This window comes from Meleagris gallopavo, chromosome 16 (assembly GCF_000146605.3).
Source record: "Meleagris gallopavo isolate NT-WF06-2002-E0010 breed Aviagen turkey brand Nicholas breeding stock chromosome 16, Turkey_5.1, whole genome shotgun sequence".
In the NCBI taxonomy this organism is placed as follows: domain Eukaryota; kingdom Metazoa; phylum Chordata; class Aves; order Galliformes; family Phasianidae; genus Meleagris; species Meleagris gallopavo.
The window spans coordinates 5,133,104-5,157,206 of NC_015026.2; the positions used below are offsets into that span (position 1 = coordinate 5,133,104).

At 46.2% G+C, this 24,103-nt stretch overlaps 1 protein-coding gene across 1 annotated transcript in view; it reads right to left on the minus strand.

The window, feature by feature from the left end:
* Positions 1–962: 962 nt before the first annotated feature.
* The window catches only part of SYT17 (synaptotagmin 17), a 28,565-nt gene continuing 5,424 nt past the window's right edge, over positions 963–24,103 (minus strand). Inside the window, exons 3-7 of the mRNA XM_003210705.4 lie at positions 22,439–22,587; positions 21,426–22,045; positions 12,935–13,055; positions 11,982–12,137; positions 963–2,143 (exon numbers count right to left, since the gene is read on the minus strand). Of these exons, the coding sequence (XP_003210753.1) occupies positions 1,947–2,143; positions 11,982–12,137; positions 12,935–13,055; positions 21,426–22,045; positions 22,439–22,587 (1,243 nt within the window). The 3' untranslated portion in view covers positions 963–1,946. The remainder of the gene's footprint in view (positions 2,144–11,981; positions 12,138–12,934; positions 13,056–21,425; positions 22,046–22,438; positions 22,588–24,103) is intronic.

Sequence of the window (24,103 nt, forward strand, 5' to 3'; positions counted from 1 at the left end):
CACCCGCGGCAGGAGGCGGCCCCGCACCTCCCCGCTGCTGCCCTCCTCCCCGAGCCGGGCGGGGATGCGGCTCCCGGCGGGGCTGTGCTCCCGTACTGCTCCGCGGTGCGCTGTGGGTTGGCTGTTATCAGCGCCGGGAGCTCAAAGAGGAAGGCACTGGCTGTGCTGCCCAGAGCAAGGCTGCTTCGCTCACTCTGCCGCCCACCTGCCAGCTCCGCGCCGTGCTCGTGCCTGCAAGCACGAGGAAACCTCCAGCATCGAGCAGAGATGCGATGGATGCTCCGGAATGTCTCCTTTCTGTGGTCAGAACTGTGTTTGGAAATAAACTTCAGATTTAAAAAAGAATAACAACATTGTATTAAGTCATTTTCTAGCATCAGCATACGGGTAAGGGAAACAGAACATACACACGTGCTATAAAACTCTGTGGCCCTACTCCATTTTCCATTTATGCCTCCAGCCAGCACTGGGCACACTTCTTGGGAACACAGTCAGTGCTGTTCCCTTCTAATTCTTAGCAACCAGACTAAATTTACAGCTTTTTCTGGGAGTGCACCAAACCCTGCTCTCTTGTGGATGCTATCCCTCTAGTATGAGTTGTGAATGGGCTGAAAGCAAGATACAGATTTTCCTACAGTCACAATGCTGGTTAGAAAAAAACAAAACAAAACAAAAAAACAACTTTTACAATATATAATAATCTGGGGGCAGCTCCTGCAGAGCACAGCGACCTGCAGTCCCCTGCAGGCACACACATCATATTCTGCCTCTCCAGGATGCTCTGGCTGGGAACGCACCCAGCAGGAACGGGACTCTTGGCCACTAGGCAGGCAGGGCTGTGCCAGCTCCAGGTCTGCTCCCCCAAAATAACTCTGGGTTCACCCACAGTAAGAAAGGGCCTGCTCCAACCTTCTTGTCTTTACTAGCACCACAAACATAACTGAGCTTAACGCAAGAACGAATTCTGCTAACAGTTACCACCTCAGGGTGTGTGGCACAATTAAATAGATTTTTATTTTCAATAAATATACAATCTGCATTATACCAGACAATATGCCGTGGAAGAAAAAAAATAATGTACAGAAGCAACCAACAGGACAGCTTGACCACACCTACATTCATGTGCTGACCTGGAAAACTACCTTGGTAAACACACACAACACAGAAGGAGTCACTGCAGTCTATCAGGGAAGTAAAATTGTGCATTGGGGGCATTCTTAACTGCAGAAGTACCCACAGCAGGTTTCTTTTACTCAACATCAGGAAGGATTGAGAAATATAAATGCTACTGGAGACATTTACTTGCTATATCATCACAGTATCTATTGGACGCACACAGACTGCTATGAGAGTGGCAGGCCCCACTGCTGGCAGCACGTCGGCCCCGCACAGCAAGGACTGTGTGTGCCGGCCACGTATTAACAGGAGCTTAATTCTGTTGAAACAAATACAAGGACAAAACTGGAGCCAGAATCGACTTCACCACAGCTTCTACCATTTAAAAAAACATCCTATCCTAATTATGATGTTCACCAACGAGAGCACACAGGTACGCATATCTCCGAGAGGACAAGTCATGGATTTGGATTGTAAAGAGAGTGGACGCGACTCAGAACTCTTCCCCATCTTGGCATGTCCTGTGGCACCTCCACCTGCCACCTGCTGCTCTGTCACTGAAACAGCAGAGCGGTGCCGGGCGCAGGGAGCAATGGGTCCGGCCAGTCAGGCGGCCAGTGCCACCGAGGAGCTGCTGGCACAGGACGCGGCAGGACATGGTTGGCGCTGCGGAGGTTTGCACAAAGGCCAACGCAGCCAGGTGGGTGCCAGCAGCTGCTTCGGTCCAATGCAGCTGCTGTGGGGTGGGAGTGAGGTTGGGTGATTTGGAGGTTGGAGTTTTTTCCCTGCCTTGCCCGCCTGTTTGGTTTGGCCACCACAGGTGCCACACCTCATGTCACCTCCAGGGATGCCGGGGAGACGCGGTCGCACTCCTCCCGTGAGCGCAGGCTGTGCCACTGCTCCACAGCCGTCCGGTGTGCATTGAGCATCCGGCGCCAGTGGTTGGACTCGGGAGCACCTGTGGAGTACTGACCGATGACGATCCGCCCGATGAAGTCGTTGCTGCTCTTCACGTTGTGCCCATACACTGTGGGAAGCAGAAACGGGGACAGATCAAGGAAAGCATACCGCTCAGCCACCCCGGGCACCGCCAAACATGAGCCCCAGGGGACAGCCGTGTCCTGTGGCTGTGCCACGCCAGCAACTGGGATGTCAGTGACATTTTGAGGATGTTTTTTGAAGAGCTTTTGTAAAAGGTTTAGCCAGGACACTGGAATTTTTAGTGTGTAGCTCATCAACCCAAAAGACAGGCTGAGCAGCTTGGAAAGAAAAAGAGAAGTTGTACTCAGATTTAAATATAACTGAAATAAAGAGGACACACAAATCCACATTGCTATTTAGCAAGAATATGATAAACAATTATACCATCTAAAGAAAGGCCAAAACCTTTGTCCAGGCAAATCAGGATGCTGAAGCAAGAACAACAGCCTCCACTCGGTAAATGAACAAGAATCATCCTCCAGATCCTTTGGAGAATGACATCCTTGCCATTCTTCAAACACAAATGTTAACGACCCCTTGTAATGATAATCAGTGTCATTGCCAAATTACAGATACGAATCTCACACGCACAGGCTGTCAGTGGGATGCTTATACAGAACCAATTTTCTGTAATTATAATTTGTTAAAAGGCCAGGGGAGTAACCAAGGGAGAGAGGCAAGCCTAACGCCCGTCCTTTGTGCTAGCCCAGCCTCGTGGAACAAAGCTGCAGACAGCTGCAGTCGGTAATTATGGGCCTGATGCTGGCCAAGGTTGCGTGCTCCTGTTGGACAGGCATAAAAGCACCTTGTGTTTTGAGAAATAAAGCCGTAGCTCATTAGGAAGTTGAACCAAAAGTCTGCAAAAGCTGAAGCCAGGATAACCACGGGCACTGGCTAGAATACTAAAGATTAAAACCTTTCCCATGAAAGAGGAGGACTTCTAAGAACAAATGCCTGCAGGGGCTCCAGGACCCAAGCAGGTAAGTTCAGAGGTGGGCGCTAGCACAGAACAGTGTGCTCGCTCTGCAAGTGGCAGCACCCCACAGCACAAAATCTCAGCTTGTGCCTGAGATGCTTTTTCTTACTGAATGACCTAGAACTATTTTTGGGTACAGCAAAGCTCTGTTCTCATAGCCACAGGAGCCACACAGGCAGCTCCGTGCTACTGCAGTATGCCCAGCACCTCACCAGTCCACTGACTGACTCAGCCCTCTCCACACCACAGCACCCTTGGACACGCAAGCAAAACCTTCACATCCCCAACAATTCTCCAAGTTCATACAATAAAAACATGACATGAAATCGCTGACCATTTGAAGGAGATACCTCTCCATCTTAGGACATCCATGGCCTCTCAGGTGGTCACCATCAGATCCTGGAGGTGAAGCCACCAGCACCTGGAGGCATATCTCCAGCAGGTGCTGGTGTCCTCAGGGCAGCTCTGTGTGCTTCCTGGAGAACTGCCTCTGAGGCTGCAGTAAGGAGCAGTCAGCCACCCATCCCCTCCAGTACACAGCCTGCCAGTGTTATTCACGGGCTCTCACATAAGGGAAGAGATCACAAATGTGGATAGCATGACTATGCTAAATCGCCTGCTAGAATTTATTACCCTAGCAAAAGCATACATGATAAAAATTGCATAAAAGCAGCCCCAAATCAAATGCTTCCTACTTTTTTAAATATAGCTGTTTCTTCCTCACTTTTTTGAATTCCTTTTCTTTATTTCAAGCACAGAAGAGGACAAAGCTCAATCCTGAGAGACAAAACCAATTCAAACCAGGACGTTCTAAAGACCACCAATTACTCACAGCTTCAATTAGCAGAGGCAAAGTATCCGAGGCATACTGATTCTTTGATTCTTAGGACCAAGTCCTCAGCAGGATTGTAAAACCAGAAGGTGCGTTAAATGCAGAAGACATTTGTTTTAGCATTGACCCAAGCATTTTGAATTCTTATAATGAAAAGCATCTTGCTGGAGGTGTTACTGGTAAATAGAGAAGGTTTTGTCATCCTAATGGAGCTGTCTGAATCCACAGGACTCATCCCTCATCCCTTCTGGAGAACCTGACCTCTATTCTCATCCTGTCAAGTAATTAGTATGCTGATTCCTTCAGCATATTAATGTACTAATTACACAAGCACTGTTGCTTCTCTCATTTTGATAATTTCGATAGCACAGAGGTAAACTTACAGCTGAAGAACAGGGTGGAGGTTTCCCATGGCTGAGCACTTGCTCACAACACGCCTGCAGACCATAAGTGACAGCACCACATCCAGTCCAGGTGTGTGAACCTGCAGCCTCCCCAGCCACCAGCACCCCACGCAGCCTGTGGGCCCAGCAGAGGCCTGATGCTGCTGGCAGGGGCTCACAGGGTGCTCAAGGCTGATCCAAAGAACGGAAAGCACACAAGACGCAAGGAGCAGCTTCACGCACACTCACACCTTCAGCCTCTGCAGGAGGGCCCTGGCTCTCCACTCCTACCCCAGCCCAAATTACCTGACCCTCAGCACCCCTCCAGGACCTAGGAGGAGCTCAGAAGAGATCTCAGATTAAACACCCTCCAACCAGCACTGTGGGCTGCTCAGAAGCAGAAAATAGGTAATTATCAGGTGGGTCTGTTGGTCTGACCCGCTCTGGTTACAGGCAGTAGGCACTGCTTTCCTGTTAAGAAAGTGATTTTCCTGACAGAACTTACAAACCTGATCTCATCGGCTCTCTTTCCACCATTGCAGCAATTTACACAATAGCAACATTTATTTCCAGGCCAACTTGGAGCAAAAAGCAATTAAGGAAGCAGAGGTCAAACCAATTCCTTTTGCAGATGCTCTTTACTGAGAGATGCATTTATAAGCTGAAAGGCTTAAAAAAAAACAAAAAAAAACACACAAAACCTAAAGAACCTCTTTCTAGTAGAAATGCTGAAATATAAAAGAAAATTGAGTTCACCCGTGTCTATTGAAAGGGTTGAATACTTGAGGACAAGAGATGCAATGCAAATAAAGCATTTCTGTGCTATCCTCTTATCATCACATCGATCCTAACTGACCCAGAAGCCTGCTTGTATGGCGTCAGCCCAGCACGGATCCAGCCCAAAAGCTAATTTACACCATTTTCTTTAGCCAATTCCTTAAGCTTCCTTAAGGAAGTGCCTTGCTCAGCCAGGACCACGCACATCTTCAGCTCCTGAATGCGCCATGCCAGATGTGCCCGAGTTTTCCCGAGCCTCTGCTGCCTCCTGCAGGCACCAGGCCCTGCAGCCCCACAGCCTCTGCTCCAAAAAGAGGACTACTATCTCCTTTGGGCTAGGTATCAAGCAGAACACCTTCACTCGATTTATATCAGTGTGCCATCAGTTTGTTTACAGCGCAGCATCACCCATAACCTAACTAAATGCCCCCAGAGTTTTGGGGTTTAATTCAATTTGTTCACATACTGCATATTTTAAAAGGCCTTAAATAATTGAGCATTGCTTTGGTGAATCACCTGCACCCCTGATACCCAGCTACAGCCAGCCTCTACTGCTGGAGGTGCTTCGGCCACTGATCGGGAACATTGGCTACCTGTATCAACTCTCAGGCTAGAAAGTCATTACAAATATATTACCCATTATGTTTTTTAATTGCTGTTGCCACAGCCTGTAAAAGCTTGATGTGTCACATCAGCACACTGGGCTAGACTCTGAAAAAATACACATATATGTTCTTACTGCAAGAGCTTTGGAACACCAAGCTCTTCTAACCCTACATCCCAACCATGATTGCATCCATGGAAGCACATGTGCTGCCAGTCACTGTTATGCTGCAATCTGCAAACCCTGCAAGCCTTAGGCAGCCAGTGTGCTGCTCCTGCAGCCACACTGCACAGTAGTATCCTCAGACTGCAACCAGACTGCAAGGAAAGGGAAAAATAGCAAAGACTTGACCAAAACTGCATGTGGGCAACTGGGTGGCAGCACCTTACTGGGAAAACAAGTCTGGAAAGATCTTTATCTCCTGAGAAGAAACCCTAACTCTATTAGCACCAAGCCTTTAACTCCCATGGGTCCACCCGTTCCAGTCTCAGAACTCAGTGAGCTCCCAGGCACTCCTGTACTTCAATGCAGCACATCAGGCACACAACCCAGGGCAGCAAGCAAGCTAAATTTCCTTCCCCAGCCTGTACAGGTAGAAAATCAGTGTCCAGCCTTTTCCATACTGTGTCCACCATCTAAAAGGTCTATTCTGCCAGTTAAATGGGTCTGAAACTACTTCTGAACTGCTTGACATCAATATTAAAGAGCTACTTAGTGCAGAGTGGGTGTTGTTAGCAGACAGACTAACCATGCTCACTGTGAAGGCCATGGGGTGGACTAAACTTTGCCCTTTGCTCCCTGAGTGTGGCCAGTAATATTCAGCAGAAACAGAAAAGCAAGGGAGGAAACACAGTGGTCTTGCACTTATCAATTTAATCTCCGCAGACTCTGATTTGCATGGAAAACTCACTTCCCTGCACCTTCTCTATCAGGCTGCTCACAACACCCAGCTGCAGAGGGAATCTGAACCCCAAGAGTTCAGATTCCAAACCAAACCCAGCATCTGGGAGGTAGCTCCACATCCCGTGCCCCCAGCATGGGCGTCTCGTCCCCAGGTAGCTCCACTGCCATAGCAGCCAGTGCCACGCAGATTGTTCCTCATTTGATATACAGAAAGATTACAGCCCAGTGAGCTGCTGCAGTAATTTCTTTCACCGTTGGGTGAGGAAAACAAGATAAAAAGAGTGAGGTCGAGAGAGGCGTGACACTGTTTAAATTAATGGGCTGCAACATCAGCAAGTGCTGCGGGTCAGCTCCAAGAGCGACTGCTCTTTTCTTTAGAAGACAATTGCTAAAGAATTCCAGAGAACTCCAGAAACAATCATTTTCTGCCATGGCAGCAGTGATGCACAGACTGAAGCCACCAACTTCTCATTAACAAAGTCAGGTAGAATGAAGAGTCTTCATTTTGCCTCGCTTGCAAGCAACAGATTGCCTCAGAAGCACAAACATCCTGGTGCTCTCATTGTTATTAATCCTGTCTTTCACATTAAAAAGGCCAGCTTGGTGCAAAAACGCAAAAGTAGCCCTGAGCATCTCCTCCAAGCAGCCTGAATCCCGCACTGCAGGCAGGTTGGAGGGGGGTTTGGATCCCCTGGTGTCTCAGCAGAGGGAACCAGCACCTTCTCCTTGCAGCAGCTTGCCCACAGCCTCATGCCAAAGTCTGAAAGCAGTTCACACCCCAGCGCAGGACCTCTCCCCCAGGGAAGGTCCCAGGTGACTATTTTTATAGCCAAACTTCCATTTCCAGGGCTGGTTTGGGTTCCCTTTGCCCCAGGAGCAGAGGTGTTCCTGATGACCTGCTGGGTCACACCATGTGGAGCAGAGCAGCAGCACTGCTCTGTTATCCTTAAAGCCGGGCATGGACCATATGGTGTACACTGCATAAATACATAAAGTATTTTGTAACACCAGAAACAAAGGCCAATTTCTGATCTAAATTAAACAGGTCTAAATCCTGAGAAAATCCTCTGCTGACATCAATGTTTTTTTGCTTTTCTTCCTTTGACTAAGATAGGATTACACATGTTTAAGCACAGATTGGATTCCTCTTCTGACCTGCAATATCTGTATATTCCTGATATATGAAACATATAGATATCACATTGCTTCAGAAGCACAGGTCTAATAGAAACAATCTTCTAGCAGCAAATTGCCTATCTATTTACCTAAGAGATATTACATTGCCCAGCATAGCATTAAAAAACAGAAACCACCTCTTTTTCCTGTATGCCAGCATGGGGGAGGCAAAAAAAAAGTTTCACTTGCCTCATGTTAGAGGAGAGAACTTCTTTTTCCCCATAGATGTGTGCAAAAGACAAAATTCCTGAATTTTTGTGAGAAATAAAAGCAATAGGAGAAACAAGACACAAACATCTGAAGCAGCAAGTCAGAAATTAGACATGTAATGATCCCAAACAGATTGTGTTTTTCACCCCTTGCAAATGGGCAGCTGAAGATGATGAAAGCATGACCTTCAGATGCCAGTATACAGCCAGGCAAATCAAAATTCACACGTAATTCTGGAGTAGCCTGAGGCCAAATCTATTATCTAAGTTCAACCTGTTCCAATTATCTGAACATTTGGAAACCAGCCTATTAATTAAAAAAAAAAAATTGAAAATCCTTGATGTGTCTGCATGCCCACTGACCACATCCCTCAATGCCACATCGCCACATTCCCTGAACACCTCCAGGGATGTTGACTCCACCACCCCCCAGGCAGCCTTACTGTAATACCTCATCACTCTTTCTGAGAAGGAATTTTTTCCAATATCCATCTCAAAACACACTCCTGTAAGCAGTATTTCTTCAAAAAAGAAAGCATTTCAATCAAAGAAAACTGAGCACCAAAACAACACCATTATCAACACACCCCAACAAGGATTTTTCTTCCTCAAAAAATTCAAACTTCGTTAAACGATTCTTACATTTCCCCAAGGGCTGAGTGAAAGAGAAAACAAGGTAACGAGGAATGTGGTATACTGCTATCGAACAGCAATCTGTTATTTTAATCAAGCACTCCCTATTAACTGGAAGTTAATTAGAGCTGCAGGATAAAGCATCAGCACAATGTTGGGGCTGAAGACATGAACTGTAACTGCTTGCTGCAGGAAACACTCATGGTGCTGTCTCAGCCCTGTGGAGCATGGCAGCCCTTGAAAGCACAGCTGTAGGTGTTCAACATCCCACCATTTAACTATGCTTCCCTAGGAACTAAAAAAATAAACTAAAACAAAACCAACATGGTCCTACATTATCACATCGAAAAGTGAAGAAAATCCTACAAATGGTGCAGAAGAGAAAGTGCCTGCAAGCTGTAAGTGATCAGAAGTCAGAGTGTCACAAGATGCGATTCACTCCAGAGCTCCAGTGGCTTTTATTGGGCCATCTGGGCTTTACTGCACCGCAAACAGCATTACCCGATTGTTATTAACAATGCTATAATCATTAACAAAACACCACGGTGCTTGGATGTCAGGTGTCATCGTGCCTCTTGCTTTCTGAAGGTTAGGCTGGGACTTGGGGCTGAGTCCCATACCTCCCAGGGAAGAGCACACACCTGCAGGCCAGCACTCAGCCAACCCGAGCACAGAGCTGCTGCTGCACCAACGTCCTCAGCAGTGTGCCCAGGGGTGACCTCAGGCTATTGCTTGGAGGCAGCAGCTGAATACCACTATCCACGGGACAAAGAATAATGAATGCCTTTGCTCAGAGGTGTGTGTGCTCAGGAGAACCTGCTGTCCTTCCAAATTTGCCCTGCTAGGGCCAGCCCTCAAGCTGCCCACACCCAAGGAGACGGCCTCGCGGGTGGTCAAGTTGCAAAAAAATGCAGACAGAAAAAAGCACCACAAAGAAACATGTCACTGTTTGCATAGGTGCTTGTTACCAAGACAAGGTGTTGGATGAAGTAAATTACAATTAAACATCTCTACAAGTTGCTGCATCACTAATTGATGCTTGTTACATCGCTTGATCGTTTTCCTGGTTTTAGCTTCTTCTGGTGAGGAGCTGCGTACAGATGGTGCTCTGGTGGAGACAGCCTCCCCCCAGCTCTTCTCACCTCCTTTTGGGCACCAAGTGGGGACCCTGAGGCAGCGACATCCCCAAAAGGCACCTGAGAAGAAGGCACACGTGCCCTGCACCAATATAGAAGGAAAAAGAAGCACTTTGGGTTGTGAACACCAATAACCTCCAGAATTCAGTCCCAATATGCCCAAGGAGTCACAAGGTTTAGTGGGCATGCTAGGGATGGGTTGATGGTTAGATGATCTTAGCAGTCTTTTCCAACCTTAATCACTCTGATTCTAAGGAAGAAGAAAAGTCTAAGAAATGGTCCCAAATACCCCAAATCTTTGCTCGTGCTGAGCTGCCCCCACACTCCCCACCTGCACACACAGGCTTCCCACCCCCAGCACAGCCGTGCCCTAATGTGGGATCAGTTCAAGGGTGGTTCTCTGCAGCTCCATGAGGAACACAGTGCAGAGGAGAGCCTATAGAGCTGCCAGGTTGCAAGGCTGTCATTGGGAAAGCCACAGGAGAAACAGGCACAAATCTCTATTACAGTGCACTGAAAGCCAGATAGTCTGTTCAAGACAAAAAAAAAAACACTATGGAAAAAATAATAACTGTACTTTGTTTGATAGCACATCACTCTGCAGTGTAGCTACACAGAGGGAGGCAGGAGCTGATAGGGACTGGCACGGCTCCACCACCTTCAAATGAAGCCAAGCCAATGTAAAGACAGCTGCACACTGGGTCCAAAATATGAAGCCACAAAAAGGGCTCCTTTAAATTATTGAAGATGTACTCATTTTCTGGCTTCAGTGACTGGCAGCTCTCTACCCACTTAGAGCAGCATCAACCACCCTTCAAGCACAATTATTTTCCTTTTCAATTGGTCTTCGAGTCAACAGCAAATTTAATTAACTGACCTAAAGGACTAGAGCCATGGAAAGAAAAAAATAAAATTAAAAATCAGCTCCAGAAAACAAACAACAAAAAAGAACCACCGCAACAGCAAAAACAAAGCAAACAAACAAAAACCTAGAGCAAAAATGGACATTTTGGGATTACTTATTGCAACTTCCAAAGCAAGCATCACCAGCCAAGTACCAAGGAAAAGACACATTACTGAAACCTGACTGCATTATGTATGATTATGAATCACACAACTAACTTCCAACTCACTTATTTTAAAATACATCCATTTGAACACACACACACACACACACACACACACACACACACACACAAGAAAAGAAAAGAATAAAAAAATAATCCAATAGCCGCTTTGTCAAAGCCAACTTCCTCAGCTTCAGTGAGGAGCAGAACACCCCCCTTACTCTCCTTATCACACAGTGCTGGTATTGCATCCACTTTTTCTCATATAAGAAGATGAAAACAAAGAAGAATATTTCACATCTGTCACGTGAACACCTGACAGAAGCTTCCAAGAACAGACTCATCATTGCACATGAAAGGTGCATTCAGGACAACGTGCATGCAAAGACGTGATTAATTATAGGCTTTTGGCTGAGGAAATATTTGAACATGAAGGGCAGGATTTAAATTACTGATCAGCATCGCTTTTGCTGTGACACGTTTGGAAACAAGCTAATGGGTGGGAATTAGGCTCCCGGTACAGGCTGTGACACCTGCATCTGCCATCTAAGGAGTAAAGTAAGTCAACATATTTTCTCCCAGATACAGATCCATTTCTGTTCTTTGGAAAGGTGATGAGTAATGAGCAGAAATCTGCCAAAAAATAAAATTAGAAACACAGGAACTCAAGAGTGGCTGTGGGTGCAGCGTATGTCCCCAAAGCCACCACTCAACCCCAGCACTCCTCCAGTGGAGCTGTGCTGCAGGGAAGAGGTGATGTCAATGTTACACACCTCGACTGCATCATCGGACAGGCAAACTACGTCAGGTACCAAAAGTTACCTTTGCCAATGGCTGGGTTTAGGATCAGCCAATGCTCATCTCTTATTCTTCTGATTTTTGGCTTTATGTCATATTGGCTATCACCAAGAGTGTAATTAATGCAGAAAACCATTTTCAGTGGCACAAATTAAGCACAGAACAGACAAGGTGCATCCCCAGCAGCTCCAGACTCAAGCTGTGGACGGCTCTGAAGAGCTCAGCATACTTACTGAGCTACCCCAGAACTCCAGCAATGGCCACCCCTTCTGGGGCAGCTACCAGGACCAGCACTGCCCTGCATGGGCTCGTTGCATGCCTGCAAATGCTGCTTTGCTCACCTCAGAGGAGAGTAAGGCCACGCCACACCAGTAACAGCAGCACATTTACCTGTGAACACCAAGCTGGCATTTTCCAGTTCTTCTTGGGGAACCTTGAAGCTGAAGGACTCATTGTAGAAGGGATCTATCGTTCCCCGCATGCAGGAGGTTTTCTTGGTTTTTGTTAACTTCAATCCGTGAACAAGCTGAATTTTCACAAAGGGATCTGACAAAAATATAACAAACACAGACTGTACGTTACTGGAGTAGTGAGACAATGTCCTGGTTCAGGAAGGTTCAGCACAGCTGGGCACAGGGACACAGGGCTGGATCATGCTGGAGAACAGCGCTGGGAAAGGACTGAGGCCTGCAGCACCGCGCAGCGGGGAGGCAGGAGTCGGGCAGCTGCCTTAGTAACGCTCCTGCTGAAACCACACTGAGCGCAATTAATGACAGCCTTGACTCAGGCCAGATGCTCTGCTCTTTCTAAAAAATGCCAGCATTCTGACAGCAGCAATGCTGGGGCAGGGAGTATGGCCTGGTGCAGCACATGACTGCCAGTCTGCATGCTCAGAAACAGCAGGGAGCAAGGCATGGACACTGTGAAAACCTAATGTTGTCCACAGAGCAGCTAGTTTTCCTAAATAAAACCACTGCAATATTAACATTCACACAGTGCTCAGTATCTGCAAAGGATAAGACAACCTTAAACAGGCTGTCTTACAACATGGAACGTGGAGGTAACTGGGACTTCTGGCTCCTCATCTCACTCTGGTTCAGAGATTTTGAACTTCAGCATCACAAAGGCATTCATACCCTCAATTTTAGCTCAGAGTAAGTGTTCTGGCTATTTTGGTTACTGTTGGCTACATATATAAAATGAATATCCAGTGCCTTGTATTAAAAGGAACTGAGCATCCAAATCCCCCTAGATCCCGCACAAATTGCAGCCTTGCTGGCGGTCTGCTTTAGGAGTATATAAAAGCTGTGCATGAGTAATGTGAGAAATAGCCTGCCCTTTACCTGAACCTTGGCTCATGTCTGTCTGAAGAAGCTGTTTTGCTCTAATGATGTCCACATTCAGTCTTCCTGCGCTGGGCAGGTAGTTTAGTGACAACAGCAGCTCCCCCAGCTCAACTTCATTCTATGGGGAAAAGGGAATGTGGAAATTTAGAACATAGCTTGGAGGGGAAGGAAAGAGCAGGAAGAGAAATTAAATAAATCCCATTTGCCTAAATGCCTGAAAAACAAATTTTAGTCACACACTAAGCTGCAACCAAGAACCATCTGGTGGTACCTCGTGCTGAGCAGAAACAAGAAAGAATACTATCCCCAGATGAAGATCTGCTCTTTAACCTCTGATTGTTCAGCAGCTTTTCAGTAGTCGTTGCAAAGAGGACATATAAGGAAGAAGGAATACAGGGTCAGTAGTTTCTTCCCCCCCCCCCTTTCATTCTGAGTGATTCCATGCTGTTCTCATCTCATCAGTCTCACCTCCTGATCAACACTCACAATATGGACTCCATCTGAGATGTCCTCTCCTCTCCTCAGCCCCAGTGACTACCATCAGCCTCCTGGGAACTTCAGGCACAACTCAGGAGCAGGTGGTCAGCATGTCCCTGGTTCTTGTGGGAAGATCCAGAGCTGTCTTCTGGTATCCAGCTCTGCCCATCCCAGAAAGGCTTAGCCCACCCTTTGTTTTTTGTCAGGATGTATGACAGGAATGTCACTGTTCAGCCATTATTTACGTTCGTTTCACTTTACTTAATGATGCTTAGAAACAGTAATTAATACTACTAATAAAAAGGGCTGGAGAACTGACATCACTGCTCCTCAGGCATGACAGCACAGAATAATCTCTTCCCCTTAGCCTGACCTGGCTCAGAGCCACCATTACTCTCAGATGCAAACTATGTTCAGTGAAGGCTGGAGCTGCAGAGCCCACACCAGGGCTGGCCACCAGCCCCTCTCACTTCCCTGCAGAAGCCCAAAGCCAGCTCTGCATTTCATGGTGCAGGGCAGGTCCAAACCAAGCCGAGATTTGACCAACACTTCCCATTCCCAGAAGAAAAAGGAGCTGTTGTGGTATTGCTATCATAACAAAAGGCTTAAATATCTTTAATGATACCCCAAATATTAGATTAAAGGAATCAGAGACTAAGCGACTGGGTAGACAATACAGAGAAGAAGCTGTGATACACAGCCATAGCTGGCCCAGTTTCACAGCAGACAGGTCAGCATGGCAGCTGCCCATCCCAGGCTGAGTGACCAATGTGAGCACACCACAGCTCTGCCCAAACCCGGTATGCATGAGGCTGCACCTCCAGCTCCTCACCCACCGAGCCCAGTGCTGCATCTGACATCACGTAATCATGTTAAAAGTTCTCCCGCAGGCGTTCTGTCTCCTCTGCTCCTGCTGACTGCTCCTGGCGAAGGCAGCGGGATGTGCTCGGCATGCAGGAGCAGGTGGCAGGCTGAGGGAGCCCTGTGCCTCTGATGCAATTTTTTCTTTTTTTTTTTCTTTTTTTTTCTTTTTTTTTTTTGTTCTTTTATATGGAAAATACAACAGCAGTCTACCTGATCCTACCACATATCCTCCCTGCACCCCTGGCTACCCCAGAGCCACATCACTAGTGTCAGCCCCAAGCTGGCCCATCCTGATGGCACCTTTCCTACAGCCTCCCTCCCATACCAGAAAAAGCACCTGACTTCTTATTCCTAACTCCCTTTTTCACAGCATCTCTCAAGTCACGTTATGCAGGTCATGATGAGATCACAGACTCATATTAACCATATGTATTTCCTGCTGTTGCTGCAATATTTTTGCTTTTCCTGGATGGCATGCTCCCTCCATCAGCCTTTGTGCAGCTCCACATCACAGCACACTTCAATATATGATATTTTCAATTTTTTCCATCAGCAAGCCATTCCCTTTATACGTACATCATGCTCAGAACTCTTGCAAGGCCAAGCCATACCCACATAAATTTTCGTAGCCAACTGTTGCACAAAGGATCTAGGACAGCATCATGCTCAACGTGATTCAAATGCCTAGTTGTATCATCTTTGATATTTCCCCAAAATCACTCAGACAAATTTATCACTGAGAATAGCCACCCCAAGCATGGTTCAGATCTTGCCAGGAGCCCCCAGACAGCAGAAAGCCACCCCACCGCCATCACCCAGTGTCCCTCCTGCCTGGCAAATCACAAGAGCTAATCTCAGTGTTCACACCTGACCTGTAAAATCTATCACCAGCACAGTAAGGAAGCATTATACAACCCACGCTACGCAAACATGATCCACCTGCACTATCCCTCAGCTCTTTTCTTTTTTTTTTTAAATAATACACCAACATTTTTAATGCATCTAGCCTTGTTTTCCACTTGCATTCACCGCTGTGCTGGGTTCCATGCAGACTTTAATTCCTAGAAATTCAGGTACATTCAGACAGCACAAATTAAGAAGCTAATTAACGATGCTATTACCAGCTGGGATGAGACAGCCCAACAGTTTAGGCTGTAAATATCAGATTCCTGGTGCAGATGGAGGCGGGCTGACACCAGACAGGAAGGTAAGACACTCTATAGATCAACTCAAGCTAAGAGTGCTGGACATCCAAAATTTGAGGTAACTCCATCTGGATCCGCACATTGGAGGCACAGCTGATCTCACTGAGCTGTGCCAGGAGCCCATGTAATACAAGCATGTTGCTGCCAGACAGTGCTGAGCCTTAATAGGGAAAGGGAAAGCTACTTCCCTGATTTTCAGCAGCAACCAACATAACAGAGATACTGGCAGCTCTCAAAGAACCCTTCTGACTACGTGAGAGAGATACAAAATGCTGTACTTTGTGTGATCCACTGGACTCCAAAGACTCCAACCAGTGTTAAGGAGTCTCAGATCAGGTTAATTTCCCAAATCCCAGCAGAGCCTTTCTAGCTCTCACTGCCTTCCAAGCGCATCCTTTTTTACTAATTATGTTAAGGGAGGTAAGGTACAATGCAGCCTGCAAAGGACCACGCAGGGTGGCTGTGCCCAAAAACAAAGTGGTCCTACAGTAAGGCAGAACAACAGAAGTGTTTCCAGCAGTAACAAAAGGTGGTTTCACAAGGAAACCCAGCTCGATTCATAGCCTACGGTATGAATGACTCAGACCTTTAAAAGCACTTAACCTGAGCAGTGAACTGCCTCTGGTCCTATAAATGTATTATTTCTAGTTCAACTGTGAAAATCTAGGAAACGCATCTCAATCCCTGCCACTGTGGCTAAGGGGCACCAGGTGGTCAGCCAACATCCACAGCTGGGAGCAGCCACAGGTTCCTCCCCAGCAGGCTGGCCAGACACCATCACACCACACTCAGTAATTTTCTCTTGCTCTTGGCTCACTTGTCACTTGCAGCCATCGTTAACCAATAGGAGAGGAACTAACTGGGTGCTCCAAAAAACCCTGGGTACATAATATACCTCTTTGGACTTTTGTTTTGCTGGCCATCATGCTGTTTATAGACATCTCTATCAGTAAGAGCAATGTCAAGGCACACGTTTTCATGGGAGGACTCAAGGCACAGAAGGACAGCTTTTGTTCTGTTGCTCACTGAAGCCTTCCCAAATCTCACACTCATACACTGGCTGAGTAAAGAGGAACGAGCTTAACAGCACAAGAGCTATCATCAGCACACGGTATGTGGCAGGGAGAGAAAGCATTTGAATCTTCCCTTTCCTCCCTGTCCATCAGAAACCTGAAATGCTGTCTGTTTTGCTTTTGCCTTGGATGTGCTTTTCACAGAACACAATGTTCAGAGCTGCCCCTCAGGCAGCACCTCTCCAAGGCCTCGGCTGAGCTCCCATTAGCATGCTGACGATGCGCTGATTTGTGCAAGATCCCAGATGACCTGGGAAAGCAATTTCCTGTTTGATTAGGTGCCTAAGTGACATCGAGCCTGGGATGTCTGAGACTCCTGAAGCTGAATTTGCATTTCACTCCTGGCTGCTCCTCTCTGCTGCTATCACACTGCCAGCCCTAGGCTGGCCTCTCATCCAGAACCTTCTGCCCTTACCACTTGAGTTGAACCAAACACACAAAGGACAGTTTTATTTTTTCTGTCCTCTCTGAAACACAACGAGGCTATCCCAAGGGAAGAAGAAGTTTATAAGTAATGTCACTTGCACATCTTTTTTGATTAGGGAGATTCCTTACTGACAGCCTACCCTGGCTGCTCATATTGTATTGCTACAATACCAGCAAAACTGCAGCTAGAAACTCTCCCCAGTTCCCGATGGGAACCAGAGCACATTACATCAGCACAGACATCTATGCAACACTGCTAATGAAGTTTTAGACTGATTTTCTTCCTCCAGGTTATCTGTGATGATACCTCCAGGCACATTACGAAACTGATGGCTTAGAACAGTTTGCTCTAACAGGGTCTCTACAGCATCCTGTGACACACAACAATCATTCCTGGAAGGCTGAGCTACTAAGGATCAGAAATATATATTATATATAATAATATATTTATATATATATATATACATATTTCAGGAACTGAAATACATATATTTCATTCATCAGCACTGATTCTGCACCATCTCCTTTAATTAGGCAGCTATGCTTGAAAAATAGGGAAAATACCAGTACTCACTTCCATATTAAATTCCTTCAATGCCATACCACCAACATGAACTCTGTTCCATGCTGATATACACAAGGTTGAATCAGTTGCTGTGTCAAGGCTCTCTGAGTGAAGTTGCCAGACACTTTTTCATCTGTCCCATGTCTGCGAGAGAGAGGTGTGCCAGCATGTTGCTGGGTAATACCCTGCACTACCCAAAGTCAAACATAACAGGTTCCCCAAAGACGGTACCTTCTCAGAACTGCAACAGCAAACCCAGGAATGGCAGTGCCAAGAGCAAACTTAGAGCATGTTCACCCAGAGGCCCCCAGCAGTATGCCAGGACCACCCAGGATTCAAGGCAAGGCAAAGGAAACGCTCAGAAGTGACTCATTTCTTGTATCTCAGATCCCTTTCTCACTTTTCCTTCCCAACCAAGGCATGGTAAGAACAACAGCGTGATGCTTGCTGTGGGCTTGTCTCTGAGGTGGGAATCAAACATTGTAGAGCCCTGCCACAGGAGAGCTATTTGTGAAGGACAGACAAAGATGACAGCTCTTTAAAAGACCGTCACTCTAGTGCTCTCATAGTATGAAGTTAAAAAGGCAAGTCCAATACTTATCGCTTCTATTACAGAAATGGCTACGCTGGAGAGGAGGGTGATTTTTTATGTTATTTTCCCCCAACTACAACCACGCAAGTTTTTTCCTTTTGCAGAACGGTCTCCAAGCTCTCATTACTGCTGGTCTAAAACATTTATTCCTGCCTACTCAAATCTGCCAAAAGAGAAATGAATCATATGTCAATAAAAGTTGGGGTCCTTAACATGCGTTTCAGAATTAATCTTAACAGGAAAATGTGTGAATCTGAGCACAGCCACAGCAAGGGCTGCCAACTTCATTCATGGTAATTAAGTGAAGCCACACACATTTAGGAGGATATTTAAGGAGTGCAGAGTGTTCCCATCAGACTGGACTCAAAAGTTTCTCTGTGAGCAGCTAACCTAGAAGAAAAAGTCATCCAGAACTACCAAGGATAGAGAATTTGGCAGTACCTGCACTGGCATTTCCTACAAGGAGTCAGGCCTGCTTATTTGCTGGCCCTGATCACATATGGGATGGCAGCTCCCTTGTGCCTCCCTTTTGGACTCAATCCCACCAAATGCTTAACACACAATCCAAACTGAAAATATGCTTATGCACAGGCATGGTCTTATACCCAATGCTTAGCGTTAATAATCTCAGTGCCTGATTTCTTGAGAGGACAGCACACTGCTCACACACATTCAGTTTATCTGATGACACCAACTGTACACATCCAGACACAACAACTCTATTTCAGCCCCTGTAACAAGCACACAATGCCGCAAAGTCTGGTTCATCTGAGCAGTTGTACCCAAAACAAGTTTCCAGGCTGTCAGTTAACGAGCAGCTCCATGAGGAGGTAACAGAGATGTTCTGCTGCTGAGGACCACACGCCCTTGCCTGCCCAGAAGCACCTGCCCTCATCAGCACATACCCTGGCAATGGTTTCCAGGCAGCAAAACAGACATCCCACCCCACTGGTAGGAAGAAAACGTTCTCCACAGCCACCTGGATTCACTTCCCTCCATCTCTCATGCTCATCACGTTTTCCCCTATAAATGCCAGTAAAAAAAAAAGAAAAAAAAACACAACCCACACCCTCACATTTTCTGTCTCCCATCTTTACATATCCCAATGTACACCTATCTTATCTTTATCTCCCACTGCTGCTGGCTTTATGAGCATCTGTTTCAGCTTCTCCACATCCCAGGACATGTGTCTGACCAACATCACTACTGGTGTCACTGGGTGCTTTTGTCCCAATCTACAGTGATCTTACGATACAAAATGCACTTGGGCAGACTCATCTTCAACCCAACAAAAAACAGATGAAGGCTGTTGCACAGCCAACCAAGCAAAGAAGTGAGAAGTATTAAAAAATATTTATCAGCATGTCAAATCTGTCATGCCAAAAGGCAGAATCTCTCAACTGGCAATTTAACAATACAAACTTCTAGGACAAATACTACTGCTGTTGGAAAATATTAAGATGCAATTTTTCAAAGTAACAAGCTGTATTGTTTTACTGCTTCCAGGATTTATTTTAACCCTCTGATAGATGCATTTATCCTTCTAGGTGGAGGATGGCTGGCCCCTGGCACAGAGGCAGAGATGGCCTTGTCCAAGCATGGCTGTGTTCAGAGCACTGCAACTACATTCCTAATAGACACAGAATAGAGGGAAGTGTTTATTGTGCAAAAGCAGAGAGGGGAAAATTTTTTAAAAAGCTGCATGGTATGAATCACAGGAGAATAAGTGGGATGGAAAGAGACCTCTGTCCTCAGGTACTTCAATGTTGAGCCTATTTGAGCCACCAATACCAAAAAGAAAAAAGTAATGTGCGTGTGTGAATAAACATTTCATCTGGGAAAAAAATGGCAAAGAGGGCACCCTAGGGATCTCTGTTCTTGTTCATAGGGAAGATGAACATTTGCAATCCAGTTGCCCCCTCCTTCCCCACCAGGTTGTTACCAAGCAAAGCAGACCCCCACACAGGCAGCAGGAGCCTGCGGTGTTCACTTCTGCTCAGCTTTCAGAACTTTCCTTTTTGCATGAGAAACATTCTGGCTAATCCTGTAATACTACTGCTTGTGCTCCAGCAAATGCAGCCATAAGTCATAAGGTCCTCTGCTCTGAGGTGAAGCACAAAGCTCCTGCAGTCACTGGAGCCCAGAGTAGCACAGTGACCACACGCTGCCTGGCTGGCTTTCCTTTCCACAAGCACCTGAGGACAAGATCCCACTCCACATCACACTCTCAGACCCACGCATCACAGACGAGGTCAGCAATCTGTTGCTGATCTTGTCCAGCACTTTCAGCTATGCTTTTGTGGACACAAATCAAAAGAACCATAAACCTTCTGAGTTCACACAGGCTTTTTGATTCAGCAAAGATAGCAAGACTTAGAAACTGTAATCTCACAGTTGGTGACAATCAGGTAGAGGCAATCACGTTACGTCAGCCTCCAGTGACACTCCAGTCTTTAGCACAGACTGCTACAATGCCACCCATGCCCAGCTCTGGCTGCGCTTTGTGCAAGGCTGCTGCAGGTGGCACTGCCAGAAGCAGACCTGCTGCAGGCCCTGGTGGCAAAGCTCAGCCCTTCCCCCTGAGGAGCTCCTTTCCCAGTGCAGAGGAAGCAGCGCTACTGGGAGCCCTCTCGGCACAGGACCCCCTCTGCACCCTTCTGCCATCCCATTCAGGCCACACTGCTGGCCCAAAGCTGCGTGCATGCAACATGCCATTCACATCAGATATCATCTGTGGCAAGTTTAATTTCCTCCAGGAACATGACAGAAATAAAATTACCTTGCTATTTGTTGCTCTGGGACTGGGATGGATTTTGTCTTCTATATGCTTTCTTTGCATCAGATCATTACTGAACTGGTGCCAGTGATTCTCCAAAGCACAGTCATGTGAACAACCACAGGAGTGACCCAGAAGAGACAGTGTCACTGCAGTGTCTGGGAACAGAGGCAGGTCACTGCAGTGACAAGAAAGATCTTCCACAAAGTGCAGATTTCCAAAGCAGTTTTGATTTGTTCTCATTGGAGTTGACATAAATCTTTCGTCATTCCACCTCCCTTGACTATGAAAGAAGGCAGCCTCTCTACCCCACAGCAAAGCAGCTACGAGGCCAGCTATAGGCTCAACTTCATCTCAACCCAGCAGATGCTGTATTAACAAGATAACAACAACTAGTAAAAAACGGTATTAACTGCTAACAAAGAAAGGAGCCACACACACACACACACACACACACACACACACAAAAAGCAGGAAAAATTGTGGTAATAACATGATTGATTCTGTTACCTGAGAACTAGGAACAAGGGATTTCCACCAGTGTCCACCTTTCACAAGGTCTACATCACTCAAGGGCATTGACACTTTGCCAATGACACAGTGGCGTGAGAATTTGTCAAAATCCACTACAGTTAAAAGCAGAGTTCTTCTCTGGGCTTCTAAAAATGGGATTTCAAATGTGTACCTCTCTTCAAACACTGGGTTCTGAGTTTTGCGCTTAACTCCAGTCTGTTTGGAGTTCTTCTGGTCTGGAAGCAGACAGATCTTCACGTAGGGGTTGGAGTGAGCCATATCTTGCCTTGAGCCGTCGTACGAAATGGGGGGAGGCAGATCCTTAGCCTCAATGACTCGCACTATCAGGTAATTGTGCAGCAGGTCGTACTGAGTGCTGAAGTGCAGCATGCCCAGCTGGTACTTGGATAAGATTTCCTCATCTGTCAAGGAGTCCATATCATCACTATTCGAGTCAAGAGAGTACAGTCTTGGTTCAAATTTTCTAAAATAGTCATCTGGACTATAGGTTTTCCGCAGGATAGTTGGCTGAACTATTTCTTTCTTGGCTCCTATTATTCCAAACTCAATAGGTTTAATGTCAATTAATGGAGAACTTGGCCTCCTTGTCTCTAAACCTAAACAAGAAAAATGCAAAAGTATGATTGTTAGAAACTCAACCTATTAGAGGTCCAAGTCATCTCGTGGTTCTTTACGTTTGGCTATTCTGTACCTGTGCAACGTGGGACCTTCCACCACTACACTGTAAAAAAATTAATAGCACCCTTTGTTATGCTGCAGAGCAATCTCAGCTACGCTACCCCCCCCACATCCATTTTCACCAGACACGTGCTTTAGCAAGAAGAACAAGGCTGGCCTCTTCCACCATGTTCCTGTAGAACAGGATAAGATTTTAATCAATGTACCTTCAGCTCGGACTTGATTACCTGTCTAAAAGATGAAAGAGCAGGCAATACACTCTGACTTTTTCCCCCACAAGAATTACATTAATGTTGGAAGGACGACCTTACTTGAAATCCGCCTGGTGAGGCTGTAAGTGGACCGTGATGTATCTGAAGACGACCGCCTTCTGTCAGGGGAAACATCCTGATGAGTGGGAGGCAGGTCACTGATTGTATTATCAGAGTCTCCATTTTTGTCCTCATTTTGGCTGCTTATCCTGTTATAATGAGAGACCTTTGGGTGATTCAACACAGTAAAAGGACTACCTACAGAACAAAAATGTATTTGGATATTCTAATCTTGCATGCACATCCCAGGATGCTGCAGGGTATCTCCTTCACATCTACTTGGCAAGCAGAAGGCTGAGCAACTGACTTCATGCCTATGTAAAAAGGAGATTATCTTTCTGCCTGCCTTTCCAGCAAGAGTGTATCAGCACCAGAGCATGACACAGGCCACAAAAGCACGTGACTTGGATCTCAATCAGCAGTAGTATATTCATCTTTGAGCAAATAAAAAAAAAGAAAACAAACAAAAAAACCTCACAACATGAGCTTACTGCTGTAAATCCATTGGTGCTCTCTGGAAGTGGCCACCAGTAGGAAGGAGCCAGCATGGGAGACCACCATGCTCAGACATCCCAGTCCCACCAAACACCTCTCTCAGTAAAATATTACTTTTCAGACACAACACTGAGGTTTCAAAACTCAATAAATAGGATTAATTAACAGTCATCTATTGATATGCCTTTTTAAAGAACTGGCTGCTCTTTATCCATTCCTATAAAGCAGAGGTGACTTTCAAAAGACAGAAATGTTACTGCCCATGGGTCTTGGTGGGGGCAGGGAGAGGACAGCAGCATCCCAGTAACAGTGCCACTGAGAGCTGAAGCACCTCAGAGAGGACTCAGTAGGAGACTGGGATCATAACAAAATCCTCATACAGTTCCCATTTCACCTTAGTTTTCCTCTCTAAGGTTAAAAATCTCAACTTCTCACAACTGCAAGGCACGCACCACTGCTGGGATCTCCCAGCTCAGGCTGGAAGGAGAGCAAGAGACAGAACCACACAGAGGTTACAGCCCCACTGCACCCTGAGAGCTGAGCCGCGGTTAGAAGTCTGCTGATGGAAATGAAACGAAGCAATGGTACGGGACACTTAGGGCACCACGCTAAGTGAATCCAGGAGATGGAGCGCTCAGGAAATCTCAGCAGATCACAAGGAAAGCGCCAGCACAGAATGAGCAAAGCAAAGGGAATGCTGCTCCAGCCTAGCTCCTGAGTCACTCATCCCATGGCCATGGCCAGGCTGGGTGCAAATGGAATACATTCAATCATTTGCTTTAGTAATCAGTGCCTGAACTAGAGAAACAGAAATGTTTGGGGAAATAAAATTTTACAAAATAGAAAAGGCCCCCTGAATACAAAAGAGATTTTAACTAGAATTTCTTATCTAAATCCACAAAATTCACAGCAGGATTTACAGTACGTGCAATCCTCACTAATCCAGAGTCATACAACTCATACAACTCATCCACATTAAAAATAAACAAATAAAGAAAGAAATCCAAAAGTAAGGAAATCAAAACCAAAACCTGTGTTAAAGAGGGCACACGGTACTTGCACAGCTCTGCAGCCCATTAGGGGCAGTCCAAACCCTGCAGAGTGACACAGTAGAAGCACAAACAGCTTTTTCATGCCTAAGTGCAGATCTGCACGATCGTACGTAGCATT